The sequence below is a fragment of the Oryctolagus cuniculus genome, chromosome 14, assembly GCF_051225735.1.
Source record: "Oryctolagus cuniculus isolate XC-2025 breed Fujian yellow rabbit chromosome 14, ASM5122573v1, whole genome shotgun sequence".
Classification (NCBI taxonomy): domain Eukaryota; kingdom Metazoa; phylum Chordata; class Mammalia; order Lagomorpha; family Leporidae; genus Oryctolagus; species Oryctolagus cuniculus.
The window spans coordinates 17626618-17653409 of NC_142880.1; the positions used below are offsets into that span (position 1 = coordinate 17626618).

Below are 26792 nucleotides of genomic sequence, written 5' to 3' on the forward strand. Positions count from 1 at the left end.
CAGCTTAACCTGTACTGCAACACTCACCTGTATTTATATATTTCATCAATATGTAAATACGCTTGTAAGGTAAATAGCAGTCAAATGATAAGAGCAAAATCAGTGCAGTAAAAAGCATCTTATTCTTCTAGTAGGTACATTTTTAAAATGCACATATAAGGAACATTTAAAATTATTATAATGGAAGGCTGGCAGTTTAGAAAGAAAAAGAGCCGCTGATTATTCAAGGCCAGGCAACTGTGTTTGTTTTCTGTTTAGATGGAAGGCTTTGCCTCACCCAAACTGAACAGAGAACCTCAAAAGGGTCTGCATTTATATGAATTTTGAGTATTTTATGATCATGGTCAATTATTTAAAAATACCAGTGAACAGAAAGAATAAGGGTTTGCCATGTGCAGGCACCTTAACATTGCTAAACTAGTGGCTGTTTTTCTGAATTCTGGTTGCTATAAAATACTGTCACCTTGCTTTTTTTATTATTTATTTATTTATTTTTGACAGGCAGAGTGGACAGTGAGAGAGTGAGAGACAGTGAGAGAGAGAGAGAGAGAGAGAGAAAGGTCTTCCTTTTCTGTTGGTTCACCCCCCAATGGCTGCTCCGGCTGGTGCACCGCACCAATCCGAAGCCTGGAGCCAGGTGCCTCTCCTGGTCTCCCATGTGGGTGCACGGCCCAAGAACCTGGGCCAATCTCCACTGCACTCCCGGGCCACAGCAGAGAGCTGGACTGGAAGAGGAGCAACCGGGACAGAATCCAGCGCCCTGACCAGGACTAGAACCCGGTGTACCGGCGCCACAGGTGGAGGATTAGCCTAGTGAGCCTCGGCACTGGCCATCACCTTGCTTTTAACACAGCCAAAGTTGTACCTCCTTCTTGTGCTTGAGCACTTGGGTACTTGCTTGAAAACGGTCTTTGAGTTTGCTATTGTCTGAAGTCAGGCTATAAATTTGGACTAATAAAACACACAGAGTGTTTTTATACACGAACTACCCTTGGAGCTTCCTGCACTGCTGCTGGGTGGCACCAAAGGCTGTTTCCGTACCTTCCCATGGTACTGGAGTGCAAGGCGGGATGACTGCAATGGCTCATACTTTCTTAATTTTCTTGTCACTTGCCCAAGTGCAGGAAATGCTGTCCCCCTTTCTGCATGAGAATATGACCTTTGGTTCATTTCATTCTACTTTCTTGGTAACCTGATTAAATAGTATAACTATGTTGCTAAGTAACATATGGTAAGAATGACCTCCTTTTGATAAACTCTACCTAGATGAGAAAGGAGAAGAATCTGATAGGAAGACACATTTTGGGGCTTCCCGAGTGTAATGATTGGTATAACTGGTCGTGTCCTTGGAAACCATGACTAGGATGTAGCTGTGAGAGACCCTGGCTCCCAACTTGCTCCCTGTTTATCTCGTCTTTGTACCTGCACGATGTCACTTTGGAAGCCCGGAAAGGGAACTTCCAGATGGCTCTGGGGGCTATGTAGCAGGGGCTGGAGTGACAGACGCCTGATGCTATCTTGCTACTGAGCCCCGATTGCTGTTCTATTATCCTGCTTTTCAATGAACTGATGTCGAATGTCACTTCAGATAGTCTTGTAAATCTGATGTTTAGTTGAACCAAAGAGCTTTGACTGGTGAGGAATACTGCTGTTAGGAATGCAGAAAAGAAATTTTCAAAATACAATGAAAATCTCAACTCAGCCAAGGTCAGTTTTGTGTTGGTGAAGTGTTACTCCTTGGATTTGTTACCCCGTTCCCTCCTAGGGGGAAGAGACGCAGGCTCATATTCATGGACTTGGGATGAGGTAGTGGCGGCAATGAAGTTTACTTTGAGGAAGAGCTCATTTTAAATTTTAAAAGCCTTTAATTGATTGAAGATGCTTTTGGCATATGCTCTATAGCATTGATCACAAAGCTCCATTTACCTCCAGGTTAGCATCATCACCTGAAGTGTAGGCACGCCTGTTTGCTGATTCACTCACTCCCGATAGAAGACGCTACTCTCTTCCACCCTGATACCATCATTTTTTGGAATCAGTTGACCAGAGGCATCCATCTTCCAGCAATGGGTAGCCTCTGTTCTCCCTGCATGCTTGCCTAAAGGTTCTTACTATGGGCTGTGGCCCAGAGAGTGTGTCTCCCGTAGAAACCACATGGAAACTCAGCTTCAAGACCTTGGTAGAAAAGACCATTGAGGCTACCAAGAACAAACTGGTGGGTGCAGGTTTTGACTTGGGATCTGAAACTGCCATTTTGAGTAAACACCTCCCTGAGAGTGCAAGGGGACTTCAAAATCAATTTCCAGAAAAATTTTTACCTACAGGCAAACGACTCTGTGATAAACTAACACAATAGCAGCAAATAATAGAATTATGTGAAGGTAAAGAGACAAACCTATATGTATTTAATTTGTTTTTAGAATCATTAGGATTACTTTCAATGTTTTATTTCATGATAAGGTACCTTTATTTCTTTTTGCTCTTACTTTAACCTTAAATTCAGAAGACTTAAGTTAGTGTCAATGAAGATGAATACCTTCTCTTAATCAATGGGCCTATATATAGGTTTGGATATATCAAACAGATGTACCAAAAATGGGTGAGCTCATTCTTAACTGGTGCACTGTGCCAACTGACCTTTCAATCTTTACGGAAAGAATAATTTTGCATAATTATATGATCCAATTTAAAGTAACATGTGACTAAATTCCTGAGACTATATCTTCATCTAGGCAAAATGCAAAAGAATCCAGGAACACATAAAATTTGCTTTATGTTAGACCAAGATGGAACCTATCCTGTAAGAAGTCTTAACATAGGGGCGAGGCATTTGGCCTAGTGGTTGACACCACTTGGGATGCTCGCATCTCACATGGGAGTGTCAGATCACTTTCTGACTCTGCTTCCAAATTCAGATTCCTGCCAATGTGCATCATGGGACGTGGCCAGTGAGAGCTTAAGCTCTTGGGTTCCTGCCAATTGAGCAGTAATCCTGGACTGAGTTTCAGGCTTTCAGCTTTGGTCTGGGCCAGCTTTGGCTGCTGTGTGCATTCAGAGAGTGAACCCCCTCATGAGAGCTCACTCTCTTTCTGTCTCTGTGCCGTTCAAATAAGTTAAAAATAAATAAAAATGAAAAAAAATTAATAATGAAAACAGTGAGTGCAAGCTAATTAACCCCAGGTGAATTCCAGGGCTCTATATCTAAGAACAGAACCCAGAGATGCGCTTCTATACTAGATTAAGTCTACAAATATCATTCAGTAATAGATGTTGACTTATAGTTATTCTAAGTCAAATTCATCTATAACAAAATGTTACTCTTAAAAATATCACTGAAGAAGTGATATTGCTGAAGGATATTGTTGAAGGATAATGCTGAAGGAAATGGGATGTTTATTGATCATCTATAACTTGGAGTCATTTTCAGGGTTTTGTAATGATTTGACTATAAATATGAAGCAAGGGAAGCTTTATGTCAGTGATATCTTTTTTGTGTCTACATAAGCAGTAAAAACAGAACAGATTATATGTATTCTGTAGAATCTTATACATATATGTGTACGTGTGTGTGTGTGTGTGTGTGTATAGGAGTGGTCTTCAAAAAGTGCCCAGAAAATGAAGGCTGTGAAAAAAACTATAAATTGATTTCAAAATTTTTTGCACCCAAATAAACTTAAAGCTTAAAAAAACCTTTTCATATTTATTTGAGTGGCAGAAAGACAAAGAGACAAAAATAGCAACACACAGACATACACAAAGAGATAAAGAGAGAGAGGGAGAGTGAGAGAACACGTGAGCTTTCCCATCTGCTGGTTTACTCCCTAAACATCTACTCCTAAACTTATCTTTTGAGTCCATTTCCACAAACTTTTTGAAGTATTCTTGAGTGTGTGCCTGTGTGTATATTTGAAATTAAGATCATAGACTATATGAAATAGCTATCATTAAAACTAAGTCACCATGACTGCTTTGTAAAGATCTCCTCTCCCCCAGTGGTAGGATACTGGTTACAGGAAGAACCTCAACATGTATGTTAACAATTGCATCTATACTGGGTAACACAAGTCTACATCTGATGGCCATGATCTGTAAGGAAATGCAAAAACAAGTGGCCAGTAACGCATCCAATTCATGATGTAAGCACAAAAATACAACAGGGCAGTCCTTCCCTTAACAAGATAACCCCTTAAAGGCCATATAAATTCAAAGAAGAGGGTCCAAGGAAAGAATCTCAAATCTCTTCAGAGATACATCTCTCTGATGATGCGAGGTACATTTTCCATCAGGCAAAAAGGAAATATTCATAATGCTCTGTTCCCTGAACTTCCACTGGATTAAGATTTGCTTGGGGGAGGGGAACAGGTGTTTGGGAAGCCCATATCCTGTATCAGGGTGCCAGCTTTGAAACCCTGCTCTGCTCTTGGTTTCAGGGTTCTGCTGATGTGCCCCCTGGGAAGCAGCAGGTGATGGTTGAGGTGCATGAGCCGCCGGCATCCACAGAGGAGGACTAGACTGAGTTCCCAGCTCCAGCTTCAACCTGACCTAGCCCCCGGCATGTGGAGAGCAAACTAGCAGATGGGAGGCCCCTCCCCTCCCCCTTCCTTCCCCCTTCCCCCTCCGCTTCCCCTCCCCCTCTCGCCCTCTCTCTCCCTCTTTCTCCAGCAAACTAGCAGATAGGAGATTATTATTCATTCATTCATTCATTCATTCATTCTCTCTCTCTCTCTCTCAGCTTTTCAAAATAAATAACTGAAAAATTTTTAAAAAGATTTGTTTTAGGAAGCATCAGTCTATATTATCTCTGCAACTGGGACCCATTTAAGAACGCAATGGAGTAGTATCAGCAAACAGGAAGCCAGAGAGAGACTGGATGAGGCAGGGAAGCCAGGCTTGTACAAGAATCCTTTGGCAGGAACAGAGTCCCATGAGACATACATTAATCCCTTCCAAGGGCACCAAGGGCATGCTTTCAATTAGCAGAACACCTCCCCCTAACTCTCCCTCACTCCCCCTACCCCCCACAGCCACCCATGACTGCCACCTGGGGACCAAGCTTCCAGCACATGACCCTTGGGTGCGACAAACAATACCGAATCATAGCACACACTTACTAGAAAATGGATGACAGGCCATTTTAGCTTGCAAAGGACTTTGTTGATACTTAGAGTTCAGAGCACATTTTGGTTCTATTACATTGAATGTCTTCTCTGGGAAAGGGTACTTCTGTTTATTTCCTCAGATCTAGCTGCCTTCTATCCGGTATTAGCTCTCAATTAATGAGGCTTCATGAGAAAAGTGAAGCCTAGCTTAGGGTAAACTCTGAAATCCTGCCTTTCCTCCAGGTTTCTATAAATCTTAGTCATCCTGGACACATTGTTCTCCAAACACTTGGAAGCTCCTCTGTGACAGCGACACATCAGAGTCCCAGAGCAGAACTCGGGAAACACAGAGTGGAGCAAGACTCTCTAACCGGACTCAATGCAGGGATTTGTGATGCTGTTATAAATAGAAACATAATCAACAAGTTCACACAGATGGATTTGCTAAATATTTAAATGTGTTCCTGGTCCATGGAGAGAAGGAACTCTCTCCAGGAATAGGCTAACTTGGGTCCAGAATTGACAGGGACCAGCGATCAGGGTAAGACCAAATCCTTATGAACGTGACCTTATTTGAAAATAGGGTCTTGGCAGATGTAGTTAAGGATCATGAGATACCCTGGATTTGGGGGAGAGCTGAGACCCAACGGCTGGTGTCCTTATGAGAGAAGACAAGAGGGGCAGAGACAAGAGGGGGAGGCCATGTGAAGACAGGGACAGAGATTGGAGTGAGGCATCACAAAGCCACGCAATGCTCGGAGCCACCAAACACTGCGAGTTGCGAGAAGGATTCTCCCTAAAAGCATTTTGCGGGAGTGCTGTCCTGACACACCTTGGGTTTTGGACTGCTGGCTTCCAGAGAGTAAGCCTCCATTGTCTGAAGCCTTAAGCTGCAGGTAATCTGTGAAGGCAGCTCTAGTAAATGATTCAAACCTCCAAGATCCAATTTTCAAGAAATCCAATTGTGGGAAATTGCTTTTCCAAGACACATCCACACTGGTCTGATTTTTTTCTAACAGTACAAATAACCATGTCAAATCACTGCATTCCAACTTTGATAGATGAGCATACAAGATCTGTCAAAAAATGTCTCACCTTAAAAGCCCAACATAATTAAAATTCAAATAGCCCTTTTCTAAGACAAGTGCATGGAGTTGCCAGATAAAATGATCCCCAATCATATTTCCATATAAACAAAAAATTAGAAATACATCTCAAATATTAGAAGACACATTTATACATCTTTCTAACAGATAATGAATTATTTACCTGCAGTTCAAATTAAAGTAAGCATCTTGCATTTTTATTTGCTAACTCTGGAACCCTATCACTTCAGTATCAAGACTACACTTCTCACTCAACCAGCAGTCAGTATATGAAACTTGGCTTTGAACTTATGTGTGTCAGATGCCCCCAGGATCAGGCTGCCTAAACCAGAGATAACAAACCTTGGGAAAAGGTAGGAGCATTTCAATAAAGCATCTGGTGGTTGCTCTGGGAAACAGTTCATAAACACAGAGGAATGATGGTGAGCTCCAACTGCCAAGCCTGCTTGGGTGCCTGTTACAAATGAAGGAGGATTCTGGGAAATTCAAACCACTCTCCAGAGATGGCGGTGGTGGTGGAGGAAATGCGTTTTCCCCGCCACTATTCTCTGCAATGGGGATATGAGACAGAATGGGCAAGAACATTTCGGTTTCGCTGGGACATTTCTACTGATTCTAACAGTTACTGCAAGTGTTTTGGCTATGGACATCCTTTCCAAAGCCCCCATGGCTCCCAGGAACCACAGATCTTAAAGCCTCAATGGTTTTTGTTTTTTTCAGCCCCCTTGTACAACTGATCCCAAGCAAAAATGGATAGTGCCTTGATCACCCCTCATATATTCCGCTCTTTCTCTCCTTCCACACCCATCACCCCAGTTCAAGCTTTCAAAACCGTACCCCCACTTAACTTCAGTGCTCTCAAGCTTTCTTCTCAAACTGTTCATTTTCATGTAACTATCCCACTAATCATCATAAACTGACCTAATACTATCTACCCAATCAAATGTATAATATGTAGGGATTCATAGATGGCTGGAAGATAAATAATCTATCCCAAATTTCACTAAGGTTGTTTCTTCCCTTTAAATATCTTAATATTTACACTTCTATATTTAAATATATCTTTAAATATCTTAATATTTATTTAAAAATCTTATATACACCAAATTAAAATTCGTCAAGTCTATTAGTTACCTTTTGGTTACTATCATGAAATGCCTGACACAGGCTACTCATCAAGGAAAGAGGGGTTTTTTGAGCTCACAGATTTGGAGATGGAAGGTCTGAATGGGGTGGTGCAGGCTCTAGCAGAGGTCCCACAGCAGAAGGCAGAGCACGTGTGGAGGAGGAAACTCGCCAGGAGGCAGAGAGAGAGGATGAGAGACCAGGGTCCCACAGTCCCCTTGGAGACCATGCACCCAGTGATCTCAGCATCTCTCCCCAGGCCCCAGCTCCTCAAGGCTCCATCACCCCCCCCAACAGCGCCACCCAGAGGATGAACCCTTTACTACAGGGGCCTCTAGGGGAGGGCACTTAGCATCCAAACCATAACACCAGGCAGATGAGTAAACTAGAGAAGCTGGTAGGAGTTGGAATTTTAAACTCTTAGGAATCGTCTTCACTCCTACAAAGTATATTTTCTCTCCCAACTTTCCTTAGTACAATGGTCCTCTGCTTCTACTGAAAATTACTTTATTTTTGGTAGAGAGGCCATACAGAATAACTTGCAACTGTGAGAAAGAGAGTGGTGCACACACAGTGAGATGTGGACTCACAGCAGTGCAGACACAGGGAACGATGGGGAAAGGCTGTACACACCCTGTCCAAAAGGTAGAGGCTGCTTAGCTCACATGACTGGTGTCTCAGGCTGCAGAGTTTGCTTGGTGTTTGCTGGTGATTGCATGGAACCTGTGCATTTTTGATAAGTATTTCACCGAAATAGGAAGTATGCGACATCTGCATGTCCTGTTACTTCTCACGGCAACTTGGATAGCTTGGGGAAGGTAGAATCTTCTACGTTTTCTCAACTGTAAAGCTACTATGTTTCCTTTTATAATTTATACAGGTCTGTGCAGAAAAACTTTGAAACGCTGTAGATGTTCTGTTTCACAGCATAATTTTGCACACACAATTTTAGCAACCACTGAAGACTTTGGCCTACAGTCATTAGTGCCGTGTTTGTGAAAAGCTGATTTTCTATTTCTGTGTCCCCATCCTTTTATTCCACCACAAGGAAAATCTGTCCCTTTCTCCCTGTTACTTACCAACTCCATTGTTTCTTATCAGAATGACCCCATAGATACTTATTTTGTTCTAAAGATGGCAAGCTGTTATATTACTATCGTTTGTTTTCTTGTTGAAACTGTCCTAGCCATGGGCACTAGGACCTCCTTTAAGTTGGCTCCTGTGTTGTTTTGACATCCTGCCTTCAGGGCTTCCCCTTCATGCACTGTAAAATGTTCCAGGCTCATCTTGTTCTTCCTCTGCCCCAGGTCTGGTATCAATCATTTCTCTTGGATTCCTGATTACTTGTATTGGAGAAATTGTATTTCAAAACTAATAGCTGAGCCTTGGGTGTGTTGATTGCTGTTTTGTCATTCTACCCTTGTTAGTTGCTAGGTGATCTCAACAGAAAGATTTAGGAATCCACGTGATGCACACGCACACACACACACACACACACACCCATCTAGCCATGTTTATTTTTATCTATCTGGATCTATATTAAATGCCATAGCTCCTCCTGATCGTTGTCTAACCCCACAGGGTTCATTCCAGCCTCCTCCTTCCTCTGTTTGTGATTTCCTTCCCCCATAGTGGGAAACCTCCCTCTCCATCATTAAGAGAGTTGCTTATTTGCTAGCTCCTCGTATGCAAATGAAATCATCACACAATAATCACACTCGAGAGTCTGCACGCATGGTGTCTCCCATGGGCTGTTTTATCACGCTCATCTCCCCACAGGTGTGGTCATTTTACCCCACTTTGGGTTCAATCCTCCCACACCCAGGTGGGTTTATTCACCAATTCTGACATGCTGGGATTCCACGATGGTTAGAGAACCACCTAAGAACATGTGCTGAGCCATGCCACTTCCTCCTCACCCTTCCTACCCCACTCTCAATCCCCCATTCCTGCCAACCGTTCTTACCTACATTCTCTGTGTTACCAATCTAGTTAGTTTCTGGCTTTAATTTCCTGTATTTCTTTTTGTACAGACGAGCAGTCAATGCATAACTTCTCATACCCCCCAACTCTTACATGAAGTGTGGCATGCTATTGATACTCTTTTGCACTTTGCTTAAGTGAACTTAGCAATATACTGTCAATTGTTCCACATGAATTCCTAGAGATTTTTTGCAGCTATACGGTATTCTCCCAATAAGTGCACCATAGTTTATTCACTCACTCTTCCAATTTATGGATATTTAGGTGTTTCAGATACTTTATAACTACAATGCTACAATAAATAATTGTATACCTATGTATTTAAAATAGTTATGTGCGTCATATTCAAGAGTGAACTTTGATTTGTTGTCAACTTGTTTTTTCAGTTCAAATGATGTAATACAGAGAACATGGGAAAAACTAGCAAATGTTATATAAATATAGCAAAAAATTACTATGCTATTAGCATTATTCTCTTTTTCTAATCCACTTGTAACTCCTTTTTGAGACACACAGTTCAATTCAATGAACATTTGCCCCTAAACACTAAATCAGATGGCCAATTTTGAAAACTTCTCCTTCCTGCTTAAATCCCAATATTTTCAATCACATCCTCTTTCATTAAGGATATTCTGATAGTTGTAACTTTTTATCTAAAAGTTGAATGTACTATTGATATCTATTGATATATGTTCTAGAACTAATCAAATATTGGTATCATACTGAAGCATGTATCTATTTTATTCCTTTAGAGACAGGAGACAGAACTACAAAGTACAGCCTTAACCTACTTCCTCCTACTCCCTAAGTATGGCTGTCAATAGGGTGAGAGAAGAAAAACAAGACTATATGATGCCAGAGGCACTCCCAGCTGGTCTGACAACAGGCCAGCGTAGGCTTAGGGATGCTCCTTTCTCCGGGTAGCAGAAGTCATACACGAATTCAGCTTCCATGGGACTGGGGGCTCTTGGGACGCTGCTTCCTCCACAGCTTGCATTTAAAATGTGCAAAGGACACTGCATTGTCTGAGATCTATCCCTCGTCCTGCCTCTACTCTGGGTTCAAGGAATCCCTCTTGTGGCCCAGGCTAGCCCATTAGGAGATGGCCTTGGGTTTTTGAATCCAGGCACGCAACAGCATTTGCTTTGTCTTGCGCTACCTCATGGCCTCCAAAGACCTGTTTAATCCACCATGAGGCCACTGCAAGGAGTTACTAAGCCTCAGAAGATCCCTTCTTGGGAATCTCTGCAGCTTTGGGGAGATACTAATCCTGGATTCTGAAATTTAACAGAGTAGATCTATGCGACCAAGTAATTTCGAGGTAGCTTTTGAAATGGCTTCAGATGCACGCCTCACCTATGTAACTGGGTCACTAACCAAACACAAGAGTCTGATTTGTCAGTAGGTTATAGAGCTCTTGCTCTCAGGGTTGGGAACAGATCAATCAGCATTTTGTCTTCTCTCAATGCCTGTTCCTCCATGGTCAAAGAAGCCATGTAACGTATTAAACCGCACCTTTGGACCCACAGTTCTAAAAATTTCTAAAAAATTTATAATAGTTTTTATAATTTTTAACCAAAATTTGGTGTTTTTTTGTAACTTAAACAATCATAAGGGAAACAATACTTATCACAAACACACAGACAAAGCGAATAAAGGGTATTTTTCTTTTGCTCTTACCTCCTCGATCTCGGGCAGCTAAACTTTGACCCCTTCTTAATGTAATGTCCAACTGGTACATTCCTGGATCCGCCAAGGGGACACCCGCATTACTGGTTCCAGCAGTGTTTAATTTCTGGAAAACAGGGAATACACAAAATACTAAATTTATTATCTCTGTTCTATGTTCTCTAGTGGAGGACCGTATCCTTAACCTAAATTATAAGAATTAGTCAATAAAATAAATCATCTTGTGATCCAGCACAATATCATAATGGCCCAGTTCTCTGAAGGTTTTGAAATTCATGAAATACTTTAGATTCAAAATAAAAACATGACAGTTAGAGAAATATTCCATTTTAACTCCAATTGGCGAGTACAAAAGTAATATGAAAAAGATTTTCCGTGGAAGATGCCATATAATTCATCTAAGAGAGATCCACCCAGGGACAACATCTGAAGTAAAAATATAATCAAGGCTAGGAACAAAGATGTGCAAGAACAACTGACTTTCTCATCACTGAAACGAAAATGAAAATGATTTATTCAGATGACTGTTGACTTGTTTGTCTATGCAAAAAATCTCATATTGAAGGATTTCACATTTCTGCTTCCAGCCTAATGTAAAACACGATATAATTATACAGGAATAAATTCACCCAGCATTCTGACAGCATTTGTAAGAAATAAATTCTCAATGGTGCTAAATTGCTCCTGATGCCTTCTAATGAATAAAATGTACACATGCTATTTCTAAATCTAAAAGATCTTTGCAAGACTCCCTCTGTGGGATATTTTTAGCAACAATACATCCTTTTTTTTTTTTTTTTCAGGCAGAGTGGACAGTGAGAGAGAAAGGTCTTCCTTTATCATTGTTTCACCCTCCAATGGCCGCTGCAGCCGGCGCACCACGCTGATCCGAAGGCAGGAGCCAGGTGCTTCTCCTGGTCTCCCATGCGGGTGCAGGGCCCAAGCACTTGGGCCATCCTCCACTGCCCTCCCGGGCCACAGCAGAGAGCTGGCCTGGAAGAGGCGCAGCCGGGACAGAATCTGGCGCCCCGACCGGGAATAGAACCTGATGTGCCGGCGCTGAAAGTGGAGGATTAGCCTAGTGAGCCACAGCTCCGGCCAACAATACACTCTTACTAATTTACTAAGCACTGAGTTACAAAGGCCATGCAAAAGGCAACACCAAAGAAACACACGGAAAACATCATACAGGTCATATTTTATAGACTGCGATTTTGTACACAATAGGAAAGCTTACTTTTCTTTTACATAGTTGAGATTATTTACGTTCTTATATTTTCTGATTCAGAAAGAAAATTCTTTTGTTTGGGAATACAGAGATCCGGTAAAATAATAAAACTTTTCAGCTCTTGGTAGTTGTATAATTTACATGAAATGCCACTAGCCAGCAACATTGAACACACACCTTCCGGATACAAATCACACACCAGGAATCCACCCTTTAACTAAAGCAGAAGTTCTTGAGGTTTGAAGGCCGAGACAAGAAGTTTTCCTGCAGGAACAATTATGCCCAAAAACAAGCAGCGGCACAGCTGGGATTGATACCCTGAGCTGGTCACCTCTCCGCTGGCAACAATAAAAAGTATCGACTTCCCCTCCTCGTGATATCCTGGATTCTATAAACGGAAGCACTGCCCCTAGCGGTTCAGGCTGTGGACCTCTGAGTCGGCATTGACTTCTTTGCCTCCCACTCACATCCAAATCGCAGTTAAATCCCCCACTCCATTTCTACAGCACTTCTCCTGCTCGTCTGTTAATTCCTCTTACCACCGATTTGGTTCAGGCCTTCAAACCACAGATAAGTAAGAAACAAAACGATTGTCTCACTCTTTCCTTGCTGATCCAGATGTCCTGTGTGCTGTGGCTAACAAACAATTTGGGGCACATCCTGTCATGCTTGTGTACAAACATACATGGGTTTGCACTGTGTTCTATAGTTGGGTTGTAGTTTTTGCTTTCAACAAAGCGAGTACTGTATGCTGTTTATTATTAACAGTTTATTTATGAGAAACATGGGCAGTGTTCTAAGTAATACATACAGAAATCCCTCTCTCCTTTTTACAATTTCCAGCTCTACTGAGATGCAATTGACAAATGCAATGGAATGATTTATGGTGTGATGATTTGATACACACGCATTTTGTGAAATGGTTATTACAATTATGTTAGTTTCATCTCTCTCTCAGCTATTTATCCTGTATGAGCTTTTTAAAAAGAAGATATATTTATTTATATTAAAGAGAGTAGGAGAGACAGAGAGAGAAAGATCTTCAGTCCGCTGGTTCACTCCCTAAATGGCTACAATGACTGGAGCTGGACCTGGACCTATCTGAATCCAGACAGGAGCCTCATCCGGGTCTCCTACATGGGTGCAGGGGACCAAGGACTTGGGCCATCTTCTGCTGCTTTCCCAGGCGCATTAGCAGGGAGTTGCATCAGAAGAGGAGCAGCCAGGACACAAACTGGAGCTCCTACAGGATGTCAGTGCTGCAGGTAGAGGTATAGCCTACTACGCCACAGCACTGCTCCATCCGCAGCCCCAAATAAGCTTTTAAAAAAACATTTATGCATACTGTAAGTACACAATCCACACAATCCAGTGTTAACCACAGGCACCATGTTGTGTATTGAATTGCTGGCACTTCCTCATCTTGCAATAAAAGTTTCTTCCTTCGTCCAACACCTGTCCTTTTCCCCTGATAAAAACCCCTCCTCCCCTTTTTTAAGGCAAATGATTTTCCCTGGAGTGGTAATACCATAATGTATTCAAGTATTTTCCTACTGATAAACGTTTGCATTGGTTTCAGTGTTTGCCACTAAGAGGACAGGTGCTTTTATTTCTCTTAGAGAATGGACTTTTCCAAAGAAGTTTAAATACTTCACACTCCTACCTAAAGTGTGCAAGAGTGACCATTTCCCGCCCACCTTCGTCAGCTCGGAATTTGCTAGTTTTAAATGTTATCTTCCATCAGTATGTTCTTCCAGAACTGTAAGGCGTGTTGAAGCCAGGTTACAGAACAAGAGAAGGACACCGTTCAATGGTTGTGCAGGAGACAGCAACGTGGAAATACAGGCAGCCAACCAAGGTCATCCAAACAAGTTTCCCAGAGTTTTCACTTGGGTCTCATTACTAAGCAACATGCAAATTCAGGTCCAGCATACATTTACTAAAGTGTAAGTGAGTCCCAGCACTGTCATTAGGTTCTTTCATATACATTTGCTTCCAAATAAATTAACCTATAAATAAATATCAAGCCTAGAGAGGTTTACTACTTTCGAAAACATAAAAGCAGAGTGCAGGAAAGGAGGCATTGTCCACACATCCCACGTCTCCTTGTAAGGGTCTTGATGGGCCCCTTAAAGGCAGGAAAATTGGAAGGCTCACACATGTGGGTTTTCATGGTCCTCATTCTCTTCAGCTTCACTTTAGAATGTATAAATTACGCTGGCGCCGTGGCTCACTAGGCTAATCCTCCGCCCACGGCGCTGGCACACCGGGTTCTAGTCCCGGTCGGGGCGCCGGATTCTGTCCTGGTTGCGCCTCTTCCAGTCCAGCTCTCTGCTGTGGCCCGGGAGTGCAGTGGAGGATGGCCCAGGTCCTTGGGTCCTGCACCCCATGGGAGACCAGGATAAGTACCTGGCTCCTGCCATCGGATCAGCGCGATGCGCCGGCTGCAGCGCACCAGCCACTGTGGCCATTGGAGGGTGAACCAACGGCAAAAGGAAGACCTTTCTCTCTTTCTCTCTCTCTGTCCACTCTGTCAAAAAAAAAAAAAAATGTATAATTTACAATGGGGCCGGCGCTATGGCACAGAGGGTTAAATCCCTGGCCTGAAGCATCTGCATCCCATATAGGTGCTGGTTCTAGTCCCGGATGCTCCACTTACAATCCAGCTCTCTGCTATGGCCTGGGAAAGCAGTAGAAGATGGCCCAAGGGCCCCTGCACCTGCCTGGGAGACCTGGAAGAAGCTCCTGGATCCTGGCTCCGGATTGGTGCAACTATGGCCACTGCGGCCAACTGGGGAGTGAACCAGTGGATGGAAGACCTTTCTGTCTCTACCTCTCTCTGTATCTCTTTCAAATAAATAAAATAAAAATCTTTAAAAACAAATGTATAATTTACAGACTATCAGCTTTTCGATCTTAACGTGTCTTTTAGACTGTATGTGCAGGTTATGAAATTCCCACAATTTAAACCATACTAAGATTTTTCACATCTCCTATTTCAGAATTTAATACTTAGTTAAGAGCTCATTTCACTGGGCTTATATTTATTGAAATACCTATTTCATTTCCCGCTGCTACAAATTTCTCACAGGAATGATTTCTCCCCTTATATAGTGCAAATATTTCTTCCCAGTATATAGTTTCCATCTTTGATCTTCTGAAATTTTTATTTATTTATTTTAGAAGCTGGGGAGAGGTGAGAGGGGAGACGGGACAGGGAAGAGGAGAGAGAAGGAGAGAGAGAGTTAGTTCACACCCACTGGATTAGTCCCCAAAGGCCTGCAATGGCCAGGACTGGGTTGGGTTGAAGCTAGGAGCTTCATCTCCCACATGAGTGATGAGAAGCAAATTTCTGGAGCCACCTGCTGCCTCCAAGGGTCTGCATTAACAAGGAGCTGGAGCCAAGGATGGAACCCAGGCATTCCAAGTGGACTTGGACATCTTAACTGGTGTCTGAGTCCCTAGGCTAAGGGCTTATCCTCTCTTTGATCTTTGTACACAATGCATGTGGTTACTGAGAAACTATGAGGCAGTTAAAATAGTTTCTTTTTTCCCTTTTAGGACTTCTGCTTTTCTTATCTTGCTTATCTTTTCTTATCTTGCTTATCACACTTTACCACATCATAAGAATACAAAATTATTCTCATAGTTAAAAATATTTTGGAATATTAACTTTATCCATTATCTTTAAAGTCATCTGCTAAGTGTTTTAAATATACTACGTGAAATAGGAACGTAAGTGTATTTTATTAGTTGCTATGTCAGATAGCACAGCCAGCCTCCTGCAGCACTATCATCCCACATGGGCACTGGTTCAAGTCCTGGCTGTTCTTCTGATCCAGTTTCCCGCTAATGTGCCTGGGAAAGCAGTAGAAGATGGTCCAAGTCCTTGGGCCCCTGCACCTACGGGGGAGACCCAGAAGAAGCTCCTGGCTCCTGGCTTCAGGTCAGCTCAGCTCCAGCCATGGCAGCCATTTGGGGAGTGAACCAGCAGATGGAAGACACCCCTCCCACCTCTCTAACTCTTTCAAATAAATAAATAAAATAACTCTTTAAAAAAATGAAAAACATGTACTGGGAAAGATACAATGCCTTAAAAGAGTTAGACACACATATAGCTCTAAAACAACGCTATTTGTCATTTTAAATATCTTGAAAGACACATCCAATCTTCCATTATCTGCTGCTTCTCAGGCACATTAGCAGGGAGCTGGGTCGGAAGCAGAGCAACCGGGACCCAAACCAGCACTCAGGTATGGGATATGGGCATCCCTAGCAGTGGCTTAACCTGTTGCATCACAACACCAGTGCTCGGTGCTTTGCTTTTGAAACGAGGGAAATAGTCATTTCACAAAGCTTTCCACAGTTATAGGGAGTTAATGACCTGTGCATTACTTTCAATGTCCATCTTCCTGCTAACCTGTAAGCTCTGTGAGGGCAGAAGTCATGCCTCGTCTCCACTGGGTGCATCCTGGACATACCCTTGACACCAAGAGTTCCTGGCAAGAAACAGGTGCTCATTGTATATTGTTAAATAAATGAAACTAAGATATTATTAATAACTTTTAAACTCTTCCTAGAGGCTTCTGCATTTTCAGAGATCATTTAGAGAAAGAAGAGCGAGCAAAGAAATGACTGTATAATGGAGAATTCCAAGGCAACGAGGACCTGGGTGGGGAGGACCACTGGGCATTCAGAGAACTCTTCATGTGTAAGCTGTCCACAACCCTTACTTCCTATTCCAGTGTAGCACATGACCTCAGGCACTCTCAAACCCACTGTAGAAAAGATAGATTGGTTCACTCCACGAATAATGCACACTGCTTCTGCTTTCTATGTGGTAAGCTACAAAGCTAAAAACTACCTCCTCCAGTTTGCCTTGTAGCTAGCATTGTGCCATGTGGCTGCAGGTATACCAAGGAGATGCAGTTATGTGGTACCTGGAGGTAGAAGTGAGCCTTATGAGTCTCTGATCCTTGATGGGGGTTCTTTCAGGGAAGCTATGGGGAACTCTGGGGTTCAGTCCCACCAGACACACTTCTGGTGTGTAAGCAGTGTCACACGCCAGGAAGCAGAAGCAAAGGCGTGATGCGGTTGGTATTTTCCCCAAACACTGGTACTTCTTTAGTATCCACCTCTAGTTCTCTGATCCTGCCTATCTACTTAAATGATTTAGAATGGATTCTGTGTTCTGCAACTTAGAACCCCCGTCAAAGTAATGGCTCACAGAAGTGGCTGCATACAACAGGTGATCCCAGAAGTGCTCATCTAGGTTGATGACTTGATCTGTGGTAGAGGATGGATTATAAGAAAACATGCAATGTGAAATAGCCACTTAATCACAGGGGAATAATGAGCCTTACTTAAAGTCAAGGCTTTGGCAGACCCCTGGGCCAGAATGTTATGAGGGATGCAGGCAATGGGGTAGGAGGAGGGAGTTGAATGTTTCAAACAGACCTAAAGGTTTAAGAAAAATAAATGATGAGTTCAAAATTTTAAATTCAGAGCTCTAAGCATCATTTTGACGGTTAAGCATTTTCTTAGAGAATGCTCAATTAAAATCTGGGGACTGATGAAGCCAGAAAGTAGATGTAAAGTTTCAAGTTGTAGATTATTAAGCTATGTTAAATTCACAGCCATAGCAGGTTACTTACGGGAAAGTACCAAGAAAGTGCTGAAGAGTGGGAAGCAGACCACAGCAGGTACATCCTCTATGCTAACAAGCCACCTTTTTGCAGAAGTCATCCTGGTTTGCTTCAACTAGAGTAGGGAGCATGCATGGGGATCCTGAATTTTCTCCTCCCCACTCTTCCCTCTTTAATTCTACGAGTAGAAACTAGAGACTCTCCACCCTGGCTGCTCTTCTGGTCTCCAGGAACTCTGTGGTGGGACTCAGACCTCAGGATTGTTTTTCTATAGCCGTTCAGGCGATTTCAACATGCAGCCAAGACTCCCGCATCTGCCATGCATAAAGGCATGTCTTTGGGAAGACTTACACCCAGAGGATTTTTCAGACTCTTCTTATTTAGGTCACGAAGCAGCGTGTGGCATCAATATGAGGGTCGGTGTGACTCTGGACTTTGCTATATGGGAGATCTTTATGCTAAATGAAGAAAGCTTCCACCAGAAGACAGAAAAATGCAGATGTATTGGAAGAAGCGAGTGTCATCTGGCCTTTCTGGGGTTTCCATTACAGGCAGAAATGGGGCTACTCTGTGAACCAAGGTGGCTGTTCTCATTACCAACAGAAAGCAGGGGTACTGTAGTGCTGCACAGGAAGGAAGGGGTAGGTCTCTATTCTTGGGGATTTCCTTGGGTCATCCTAGAATTGCCATGCCTTGTAGGTTACCATTGGCTACATTGTTCCATACGTTTTTGATTTTCAGATGATACTCATGACAGGTCTAATTTCATCCATTAACAATTCTATGAGGGACCAGTGCTGTGTTGTAGCAGAGAAACCCACTGCCTACAGTGCTGGGAAACCATATGGGTGCTAGTACAAGTCCCAGCTGTTCCACTTCTGATCCAGCTCTCTGCTATGGCCTGGGAAAGCAGTAGAAGATGGCCCAAGTGTTTGGGCCCCTGCACCTGCATGGGAGGCCAGGAAGAAGCTCCTGGCTCCTGGCTTCAGATTGCCCAGCTCCAGCCATTGTGGCCATCTGGGGGAGTAAACTAGCAGATTAAAGACCTCTCTCTCTCTCTCTCTCTCCCTCTCCCTCTGCCTCCATACCTCTGCCTTTCAAATAAATAAATATATCTTTTAAAAAAAACTCTGAAGATTTTTTCATTTTTCATAAAATTTTTATTTATACTTGGGTTTTTTCAGAGAGCAAAGATTTAACACTCAGAAATCACAAAAAAATGATAAACTTAGGGGGCACTAGATTATCCTTACTTCATCACTACACAATGTCTACATGTATCCAAATACCACATTTTACTCCAGAAATATGTATAATTTTGTCAATTAAGAATCAAAGATTTTAAAATAAAAATATAATCATGACATTAACATGTTTTTAAAAATTATTACTAAATGATGTAAAAATGAATAAAACAGTGCATACTCATAATCAAAACAAAACTTTTTAATAAATTAAAGATACAACACAATTTGAGTATTTTGTATTTTGGACCACATATTTTTATTTTTATTATGGTTTTTTAACTTGGATATAATTTTGTTAAATGAAATAAGACAAATACTGGTATTTTCTCTCAAATGGGGAGGTTAAAAAATTTAAAATTTTCAAATTTATCACATTGGTAAGGAAATCAAGAGGTATCATTGAGAAAATGTCTATTTAGTCATTACCAGTTTCCACTTTGCTACCTCTCCTGCATTCTATGACACTGAACATATTTGCACAATGAAATCTCCATCAACTGGAGATCAGATTTTTAAAATTTACTCTTAATCCATAGCACTCAAAGGCAATGAGATTTTTGAGTTCATAGAACCTTGAGGATCTGTTTGCCATGGGAACACTGCTCAGTTGAAGGTCACTGCCCATGACTGTGAGGCCTGAAACCTCACACAGAATGGAGAAAATCCATGGCAATGAATGGGCGTACCCCACTATGCAAGTCAGTCACAGCGCCTGACTAACCCATGCGGCAGGGAAAGCAAAGCTTGATTCAAGGAACTCTAGCTCCCCTGCCCACCAGTCTTAGCTGGTGAGACAACAGCTGGGAAACGGAAGTAGGGCAGACCATGACCTGGCTGGCGAGGCGTAGCTAAGATTTAGAAAAGGATGTTATAAGGCGAGTGTGACTGGGACGAAGTTCAGGGATGAGAAAAAGTTATCAGGCAGTAAAGTCCTAATGGAGAAACTGGAGAGGCCGTGAGGTCCATGTAAAATCCCAACCAGGAAACATGCTGGAACTACCGGAATTCAGGGCTAGCAGGATCCCATTATTGTTTATAGCCCTTGCCTATATTCCCAGCACCCTGGGATCCTTTTCGCTTTTCACTTGTTAAACTTTTTACTTGATGAAACCTTAAGTCGTTTACTGTAATGTACATTAAAAAATGTAATCTTAAAAACAACAATAACCAAAAAGAAAAAAAGGAAGGGAGACAGGAAGGAAAGGGAGGGAGGGAGGGAGAAGGGAGAGAATACCATTGTAATCTTAGAATTGTATCTATATTGAATCTGTTTAAAAATAAATTTTAAAGAAAAAGGAAAGACAGACACACAGAGTGGAGGGTGGAACGTGCCTTTGCAACAGACATTAAGACAAAGAAGGTAACCAACAAGAGTCCCAGGAGCAGCTAAGCAGGAGAGTGAGAGCCCCCAGGGCCGAAGAGTGGAAACCCTGGTTCTCAGACTTCTGTGTGGCCCTCATCATCTCCTACATCCCCTGGCCTTGGATCAGACAGCTCCACTCAGTCTTTGGCCCTCACACCAGAATACAGCCTAAGGGCCCGTCATCTATGTGAAGGTCCAGACAGAGCCCAGCCCTGGCCGTTGCAGCCATTTGCGAAGTAAATCAGCAAGTGGAAGATACCACCCCCTCCACTCATCACTCCATCCCTCTGCTGCTCTGCCTTTCAAATAAATAAAACGAATCTTTTAAAAACAAACAAAGAAATTCAAAAGACTGGGTGAAAATCCAACCACACACTAACATGCGTTATTATATGGGTGATGAGATCAAGGGTAACTTTGCTGTCTTCCTACTTTCTGGAAATTTTCACATTTTCAGGAGCCATGCATCATGAATTGTTCCAGTAACTTAAAGAACTTAAAATAGCACCATTCTGTGCCGTTTCTACTCTGTGATGACTCTGTTAAGACACTATGGAACAGTTGTACAAACTTGCTTTGGTACATCAAGTGCTTTCACGTAGACAAAGCCAATCAAGTGCCGTGCACATTGACAGCCGAGTTTAAAAGGAAGCCCAGGTCTGTTATCCCTTTACAATCTCATGGCCACAGGTGTGCAGCATGGTTGGGGCAGAATCTCAATCACTCAGCTGTGCAAATAGCAAGTTATTCCTCACAGGTACAACCCAAAGCACAAGCGTGGAACTGCCCATGAAGTCTGGCACGAAGCAGCACTCCAGGAAGACTACGATTTTTTTTTATTACATTATATACTGCCTTTGCAATCCCTGGAAGAAAACATTAGAAAGTTTTCAAACCACAAAATAAATAATACAGTATTGGCTGATCACTCCAAATATAAAGTACATCTCCAGGATTCTATACTGAAAGAAACCTGGGATTTGAATGAAAGACAATCACTAAAACACGTGAATGGGGAAGAATAGATAAAACTACAGTGCAGATCTCCAAGCAACTGCGCTAGATCCTCCTCCTGGGGACGTGGAACAGAACCCCCTTCCCACACTCACACACAGGTGTGGCTTCAGTGTTGTGATTGCCTTCCAGGGCGCATAGGATGGACAGCAGGGAGAGTGACTGGAGGAACCTCAGAGATACCAGCTCAAGCCCCGTTCAAGGTCAACAGCAACACTGAAAGCTCATGTCCACAGCTGTACTCTTGATAAGGTGTGAAGAAACTAGTTTCTATTTCTGCCACCCCCCTCTCCCAAACCCATCCCCCTGGCTAACCGTGAGAAAAACACCTGACAAGCCCAAATCGAATGAAACCCGCTAAAATGCCTGAGTAGTAGCGCCCGACACTTTCAAGGTCATCAGAAGCTTGGAAACTCTAAAACACTCTCGCAGCTTTGCCAAGGGAGACGTGAAATCCAGATGACAGGTGGTGACTCCGATGAGATCCTGGGGCAGAAACAGGACTGTATAGAAACCAGAGATCCACACAAAATGATGGACTTTAGTTACTGTATCGATATGGGCTCATCTATTGTGACCACTGTACCATCCTAACCTCAGATATTAATGACAGGGGACATTAGGTGTGGTGTGTATGGAAATTGCCTATCTTCACAGATGTTCTGTAAATCTAAAGCTATTCTAAAATTGAAAGTTCATGTGTAAAAAGTTTCTCTACAGCTAACTCCACTGTACAAATAGCCTAGTGTTTCATAGGGAAAAAATTATGCTTAATGAGTAGAACGACAAACGTCATAGAAGGCATATTAATGATAACATTAGATAAATTAATCCAACCCTCCTCATTGTTCCCTTCCTTCCCCCATTTCCCAGATGACAGAACTGAGGTGATGTATACAGTGGATAACACTGTACATTAATTATGTTTAATCAAAATAATTCTCCAGGACTGCCGATGAAAACTTTTCAGCTCCCAGGATCTCTGAGAAAGAAAACACATTCAGCTAAAGTCATGAATCTGGGCCACACATTAGCACAAGTCACACGACTTGAGTTTTGCTTCCAACTTCTCCATCAAACTAACTTTGTTCCTCAGGCCAGTAGCTCACCCTCTTTGATCTTCAATTCCTCATCAGTAGAGAGGAGGTGGATCTATAATACTTCCATATTTCTTTCTTGCCTTCAAAAGGAGACCAAGAAGGCTCTAGAAAATGTTTCTTTTCCTTTAAGTCCATAACTCTTAATGTTATCACTCTTAAAAATGGGGATTAAAAATTGCACTTGCCTGACAGTTTTTATGATATGTGAAACGATTAGCATCCTATGGCAAAAATGAATTTAGAGCCTGTTTTGTACTTTTTTTTTTTAAGATTTATTTATTTATTTGAGAGGCAGAGTTACAAAAGGCAGAGTTAGAGAGAGACAGACAGACAGGTCTTTCATCTTCTAGTTCACTCCCCAGTTGGCCGCAAAGGCTGGAGCTACACCAATCCGGAGCCAGGAGCCAGGAGCTTCTTTTTGGTCTCCCACATGAGTGCAGGGGCTCCAAGACATGGGCCAGCTTCTACTGCTTTCTCAGGCCACAGCAGAGAGCTGGATCAGAAGTGGAGCACCTGGGACTCGAACAAGAGCCCATGTGGGATGCTGGCACTGCAGGTGGCGGCTTTACCTAATACACTATAGTGCCGGCTCCCCTGCTTTATACTCTGAAAAGCATAGCCTAGGAATGTGCATTTTGCCTACTAGTTAAGATGCCCACATCAGAGAACCGTCCATGGCTCTGGCTCTTAACTCCAGCTTCTCACTAATGCAGACTCTGGGAGGAAGTGGTGATGGCTCAAAAAATTGGGTTCCTGCTACCCACGTGGGAGACCTGGATTGCGTTCCCAGCTCCTGGCTCAGGCTCTGGCTCTGGCTCCAGCTCCAGCCCTGCCCCAGCCACTGTGGGTATTTGGGGAGTGAACCAATAGACAAGAGCTCTGTTTATCTATTCCTGCCTCTCTCTCTCCCTCTGCTTGCCTCTCTGCCTCTGAAACAAAGAAACAGTAAGTAAATAATCAAGGATAATCTAACTATCGAAAAGAACTTAAACTTGATGTTATGGTAGATAGATTAGCATTTAGTTCAGACAGGAAGTCACATTCACAAAGGTAGTGCTTTCAAAGAGGAAATGCTGGGAAGTTGCAGGAAGTCACTTTCAGGGGTAATTGTTGAGATTTCTAGATTCCAAAGCTCTTCAGGGCTCCTTGCCTCCTTGCCCATGAACTGTGATGACCACCCCTCCCCCGCCACGTGTGATTTCTGTGGGAAAAGCGTGCCCTTCTCAATTATTCATACTCACAGTGGGTGAGAGCACTTGCAGGCTGAGGCGTGAACAGTACTAAAAAGAACAGATAAGAAATCAAAAATATATTTCTATTTCCTTTTGAAATATGCTCTACGTGGGGGGGGGGGGGACGGGATTTGGAGTTCTGAAATGTCCCCATCACAAGAGGAGTGTTCCGTGTGTTTATTCATTAAACAGTTCCACCCCAGAGAAAGTATTGATGAGGGTTTTCACATATAAGTAAAAATCTACTAGATTAATAAATGTGGAAGCTGGAACCACTACGGGTAAACATTTAGAAGTGGTCAAGGATTGACTGCAGGAGCTAAGCAGATACAATGAAAAAAAAAAAAAAAAAAAAAAACCCTGGCTTAAAGTGTCCAATTAACTGAGGGGGTTCAAGTATTCCAAACAGGTTGCAAGAGCAAAATAAGTAAGAAGCAGTTTATGCATCTTCTCAGTGCCCCTTGCAAAAGATTTCTCAACTTCTCAAACTCAAGTAGACGTGAACATCAGGTATGACGTCTAGCTTTTTAAAGCTTCCTCTTAACAAAGCCTTACACGGATCCTCTAAAATGGTCAAACGTTTCTCAGGAAAGAGCGTTCAGTGTGGGGAGGTTTGTACACATTTTTACAGTAACACATGCTGCTCATCTTGGCACATGAGCTTTCTTTCTCTCCCTAAAATTGCTCTGCTTACAATATTAATTTTGCTATTTTTAAAAACTTGAAAGAGGTGGAGAGAGAGTGAAACAGACAGACAGAGACAGAGGGATCTCTCATCTACTGGTTCACTCCCCAAATTCCCGCAACAGCTGTAGCGGGGCTCAGAGCTTACCCCTCAGATAAAAAGGATCAGAAAGTAAATTAGACACCTGAAATGACACAGCAAGTTAAATTTCTCTGACCCTCCTTAGGGCACCTTACTTTGTTCACATCAAAATGCGAGGAGAGGTCATAGTTGAGGATAATGCTCTCTAATTGTCTAACATCAAGTGTTTGTAAATCACAGATTCAGAATTGGTCTCACGGAAAAGATATTTTTCTATGCTTCCAATTAGTTACCTTATATAACTTTGGGGCTTTTGCCTTTTGGCTTTTAATCAAATCTTTTTGGTGTCATTAACAAAGCTAATTAGCTGGATACTATTTTAGGATAAAGGCATTGTTCATCATACATAAAAAACAGGGGTTTATAATTACAGTCAGACATATGCCTTTATATAGTTCACAAAGCACAGAAATGATATGTAACTTTCTGTGTCCTCAAAGTTGCAAGAAATATATTCCCTAAGGTAGGAAAATATATGATTTAATGATAAATTTTTTTTTCTTGTTCCAAAGAGTAATATACATCCCTTCACTGTACAGCAAAATGTTTTCCATTTCTTCTTTGAAGCTGTCTTCCATCCCACACCTTTTAGCTGAATCCATCAAATCATGGATCCTCTACGAACCTCACACGGATTTACATTTCCACTAACGACTTAGAATTTCCCGGACAGCCACCCCAAATCGAGGTTAGCAGGCAGTTCTGACAAGTCACTGTCTGCAGAGGTTCACGTTTGAAGATGTCCCATCCAGAAGTTAAGACATCGCATGATTCATTGGCATTTCTCAAAAATGTCCAAGTTGTATTCAACACATAGCCTGTTGGAACACTTGTTGATACTGTCTGCCTCCCTTCCATCACCCCCCTGCACTGATCTGGCCCTGTATGGCATCAGAAGTCAGCCCCTATTAAGCTTCCCAGGGACACTAACCCTTCCCCCAGCTCACCCAGCAAAGTGTCTTCTCTCTGAAATCCATGCGACGCCCTCCCCACCCCCACTCCATCTTGGCTCCCAATCCTTACAGTCTCTCATTCCACACAGCCTCTTTCCTTTTCTTTTCCTCTGCAGGTGTGAAGGCCAGAGAGAAATTGAGCATGAAGAGACTAGGGAGAAATTGAGCATGCAAATGTTGCCAGTGTGGAATGAGGAGTCCCCGGGAACACTCTGGACTTTCAACACTGTTGCAGTGGCCGTCATGCAAATGTTAAAACATTTATCACTTTGATAGATTAAAACAGGGGTAGCGATGCTTTGTTTTGCCTGCCTCGGATTAGGAGTGATGTTGTCCTGTTCGCCATTTATTTGTACTCTGTACAACGGCCTGGGTATATTCTCAGCTCATTTTTTCTCCCTAAACGATGTATTTATTTATTTTGTTCTCATTGGTCATGGGCCATATCAGGGAGAGAAGGTCCAGGTAAGGGAGCCAGGGACTGAGGGAGACGAGAGTGGAAGAAGCGGTGGGATGGATTTCTTCCACTTGTAACACCCACATGTTCCTCTGCCTTGCACTGCCTCAGGAAGAAAGCAGGACAGGTGGCCTGGCTATTTGCAGCGGGAGCAGAGGAAGAGGAATGTCACTTGGATAGAACAGAGAGCACTGTGCTGCTCCTCTCAACGCTGGGTTTTTCCAGGGCTGTGATCTCTCGCCTTCTCATCTAACTTCACACTGTGTCTGTGTGAGCACAGCAACACCTACAGTTGTAGGTAACCCCCACTCCAGGAGGCTGCGACTCTCCCAGGTGCCAGGCCCACTTACCTCCCCTCCTAACTTGACCTTCCTCCTGGGATGTCTCATGCAACTCAAACTTACTGTGTCCAGATCTGATCTTGCATCTGTTTCCGACTTTGATGTCTCCCTGTGCTCCATCTCAGGCACAGCATCTACCAATTTACCACCCATTCCATCACAGAGCCCCTTCCTTCTTCCTTTCCCATCAGAGAGTCCCTTTAAGTTCACCTTCTTTATTGGTTTCTAAGATTTTATTTATTTATTTGAGAGGTAGAGTTACACAGAGAGAGATCTTCCATCTGCTGGTTCACTCCCCAAATGGTCACAATGGCCAAAGCAGGGCTGATTGGAAGCCAGGAGCTTGTTCCAGGTCTCCCATGTGAGTGCAGGGGCCCAAGGAGT

General features: G+C 42.7%; 1 protein-coding gene across 19 annotated transcripts in view; it reads right to left on the reverse strand.

Moving 5' to 3' along the window:
- The window catches only part of MCTP1 (multiple C2 and transmembrane domain containing 1), a 767919-nt gene that overhangs the window by 327476 nt on the left and 413651 nt on the right, over nt 1-26792 (reverse strand). For all 19 annotated transcript variants that reach the window (XM_089313022.1, XM_051853978.3, XM_017344604.4 and 16 more), the window contains one exon: nt 10994-11108. In XM_089313022.1, the coding sequence (XP_089169148.1) occupies nt 10994-11108 (115 nt within the window). The remainder of the gene's footprint in view (nt 1-10993; nt 11109-26792) is intronic.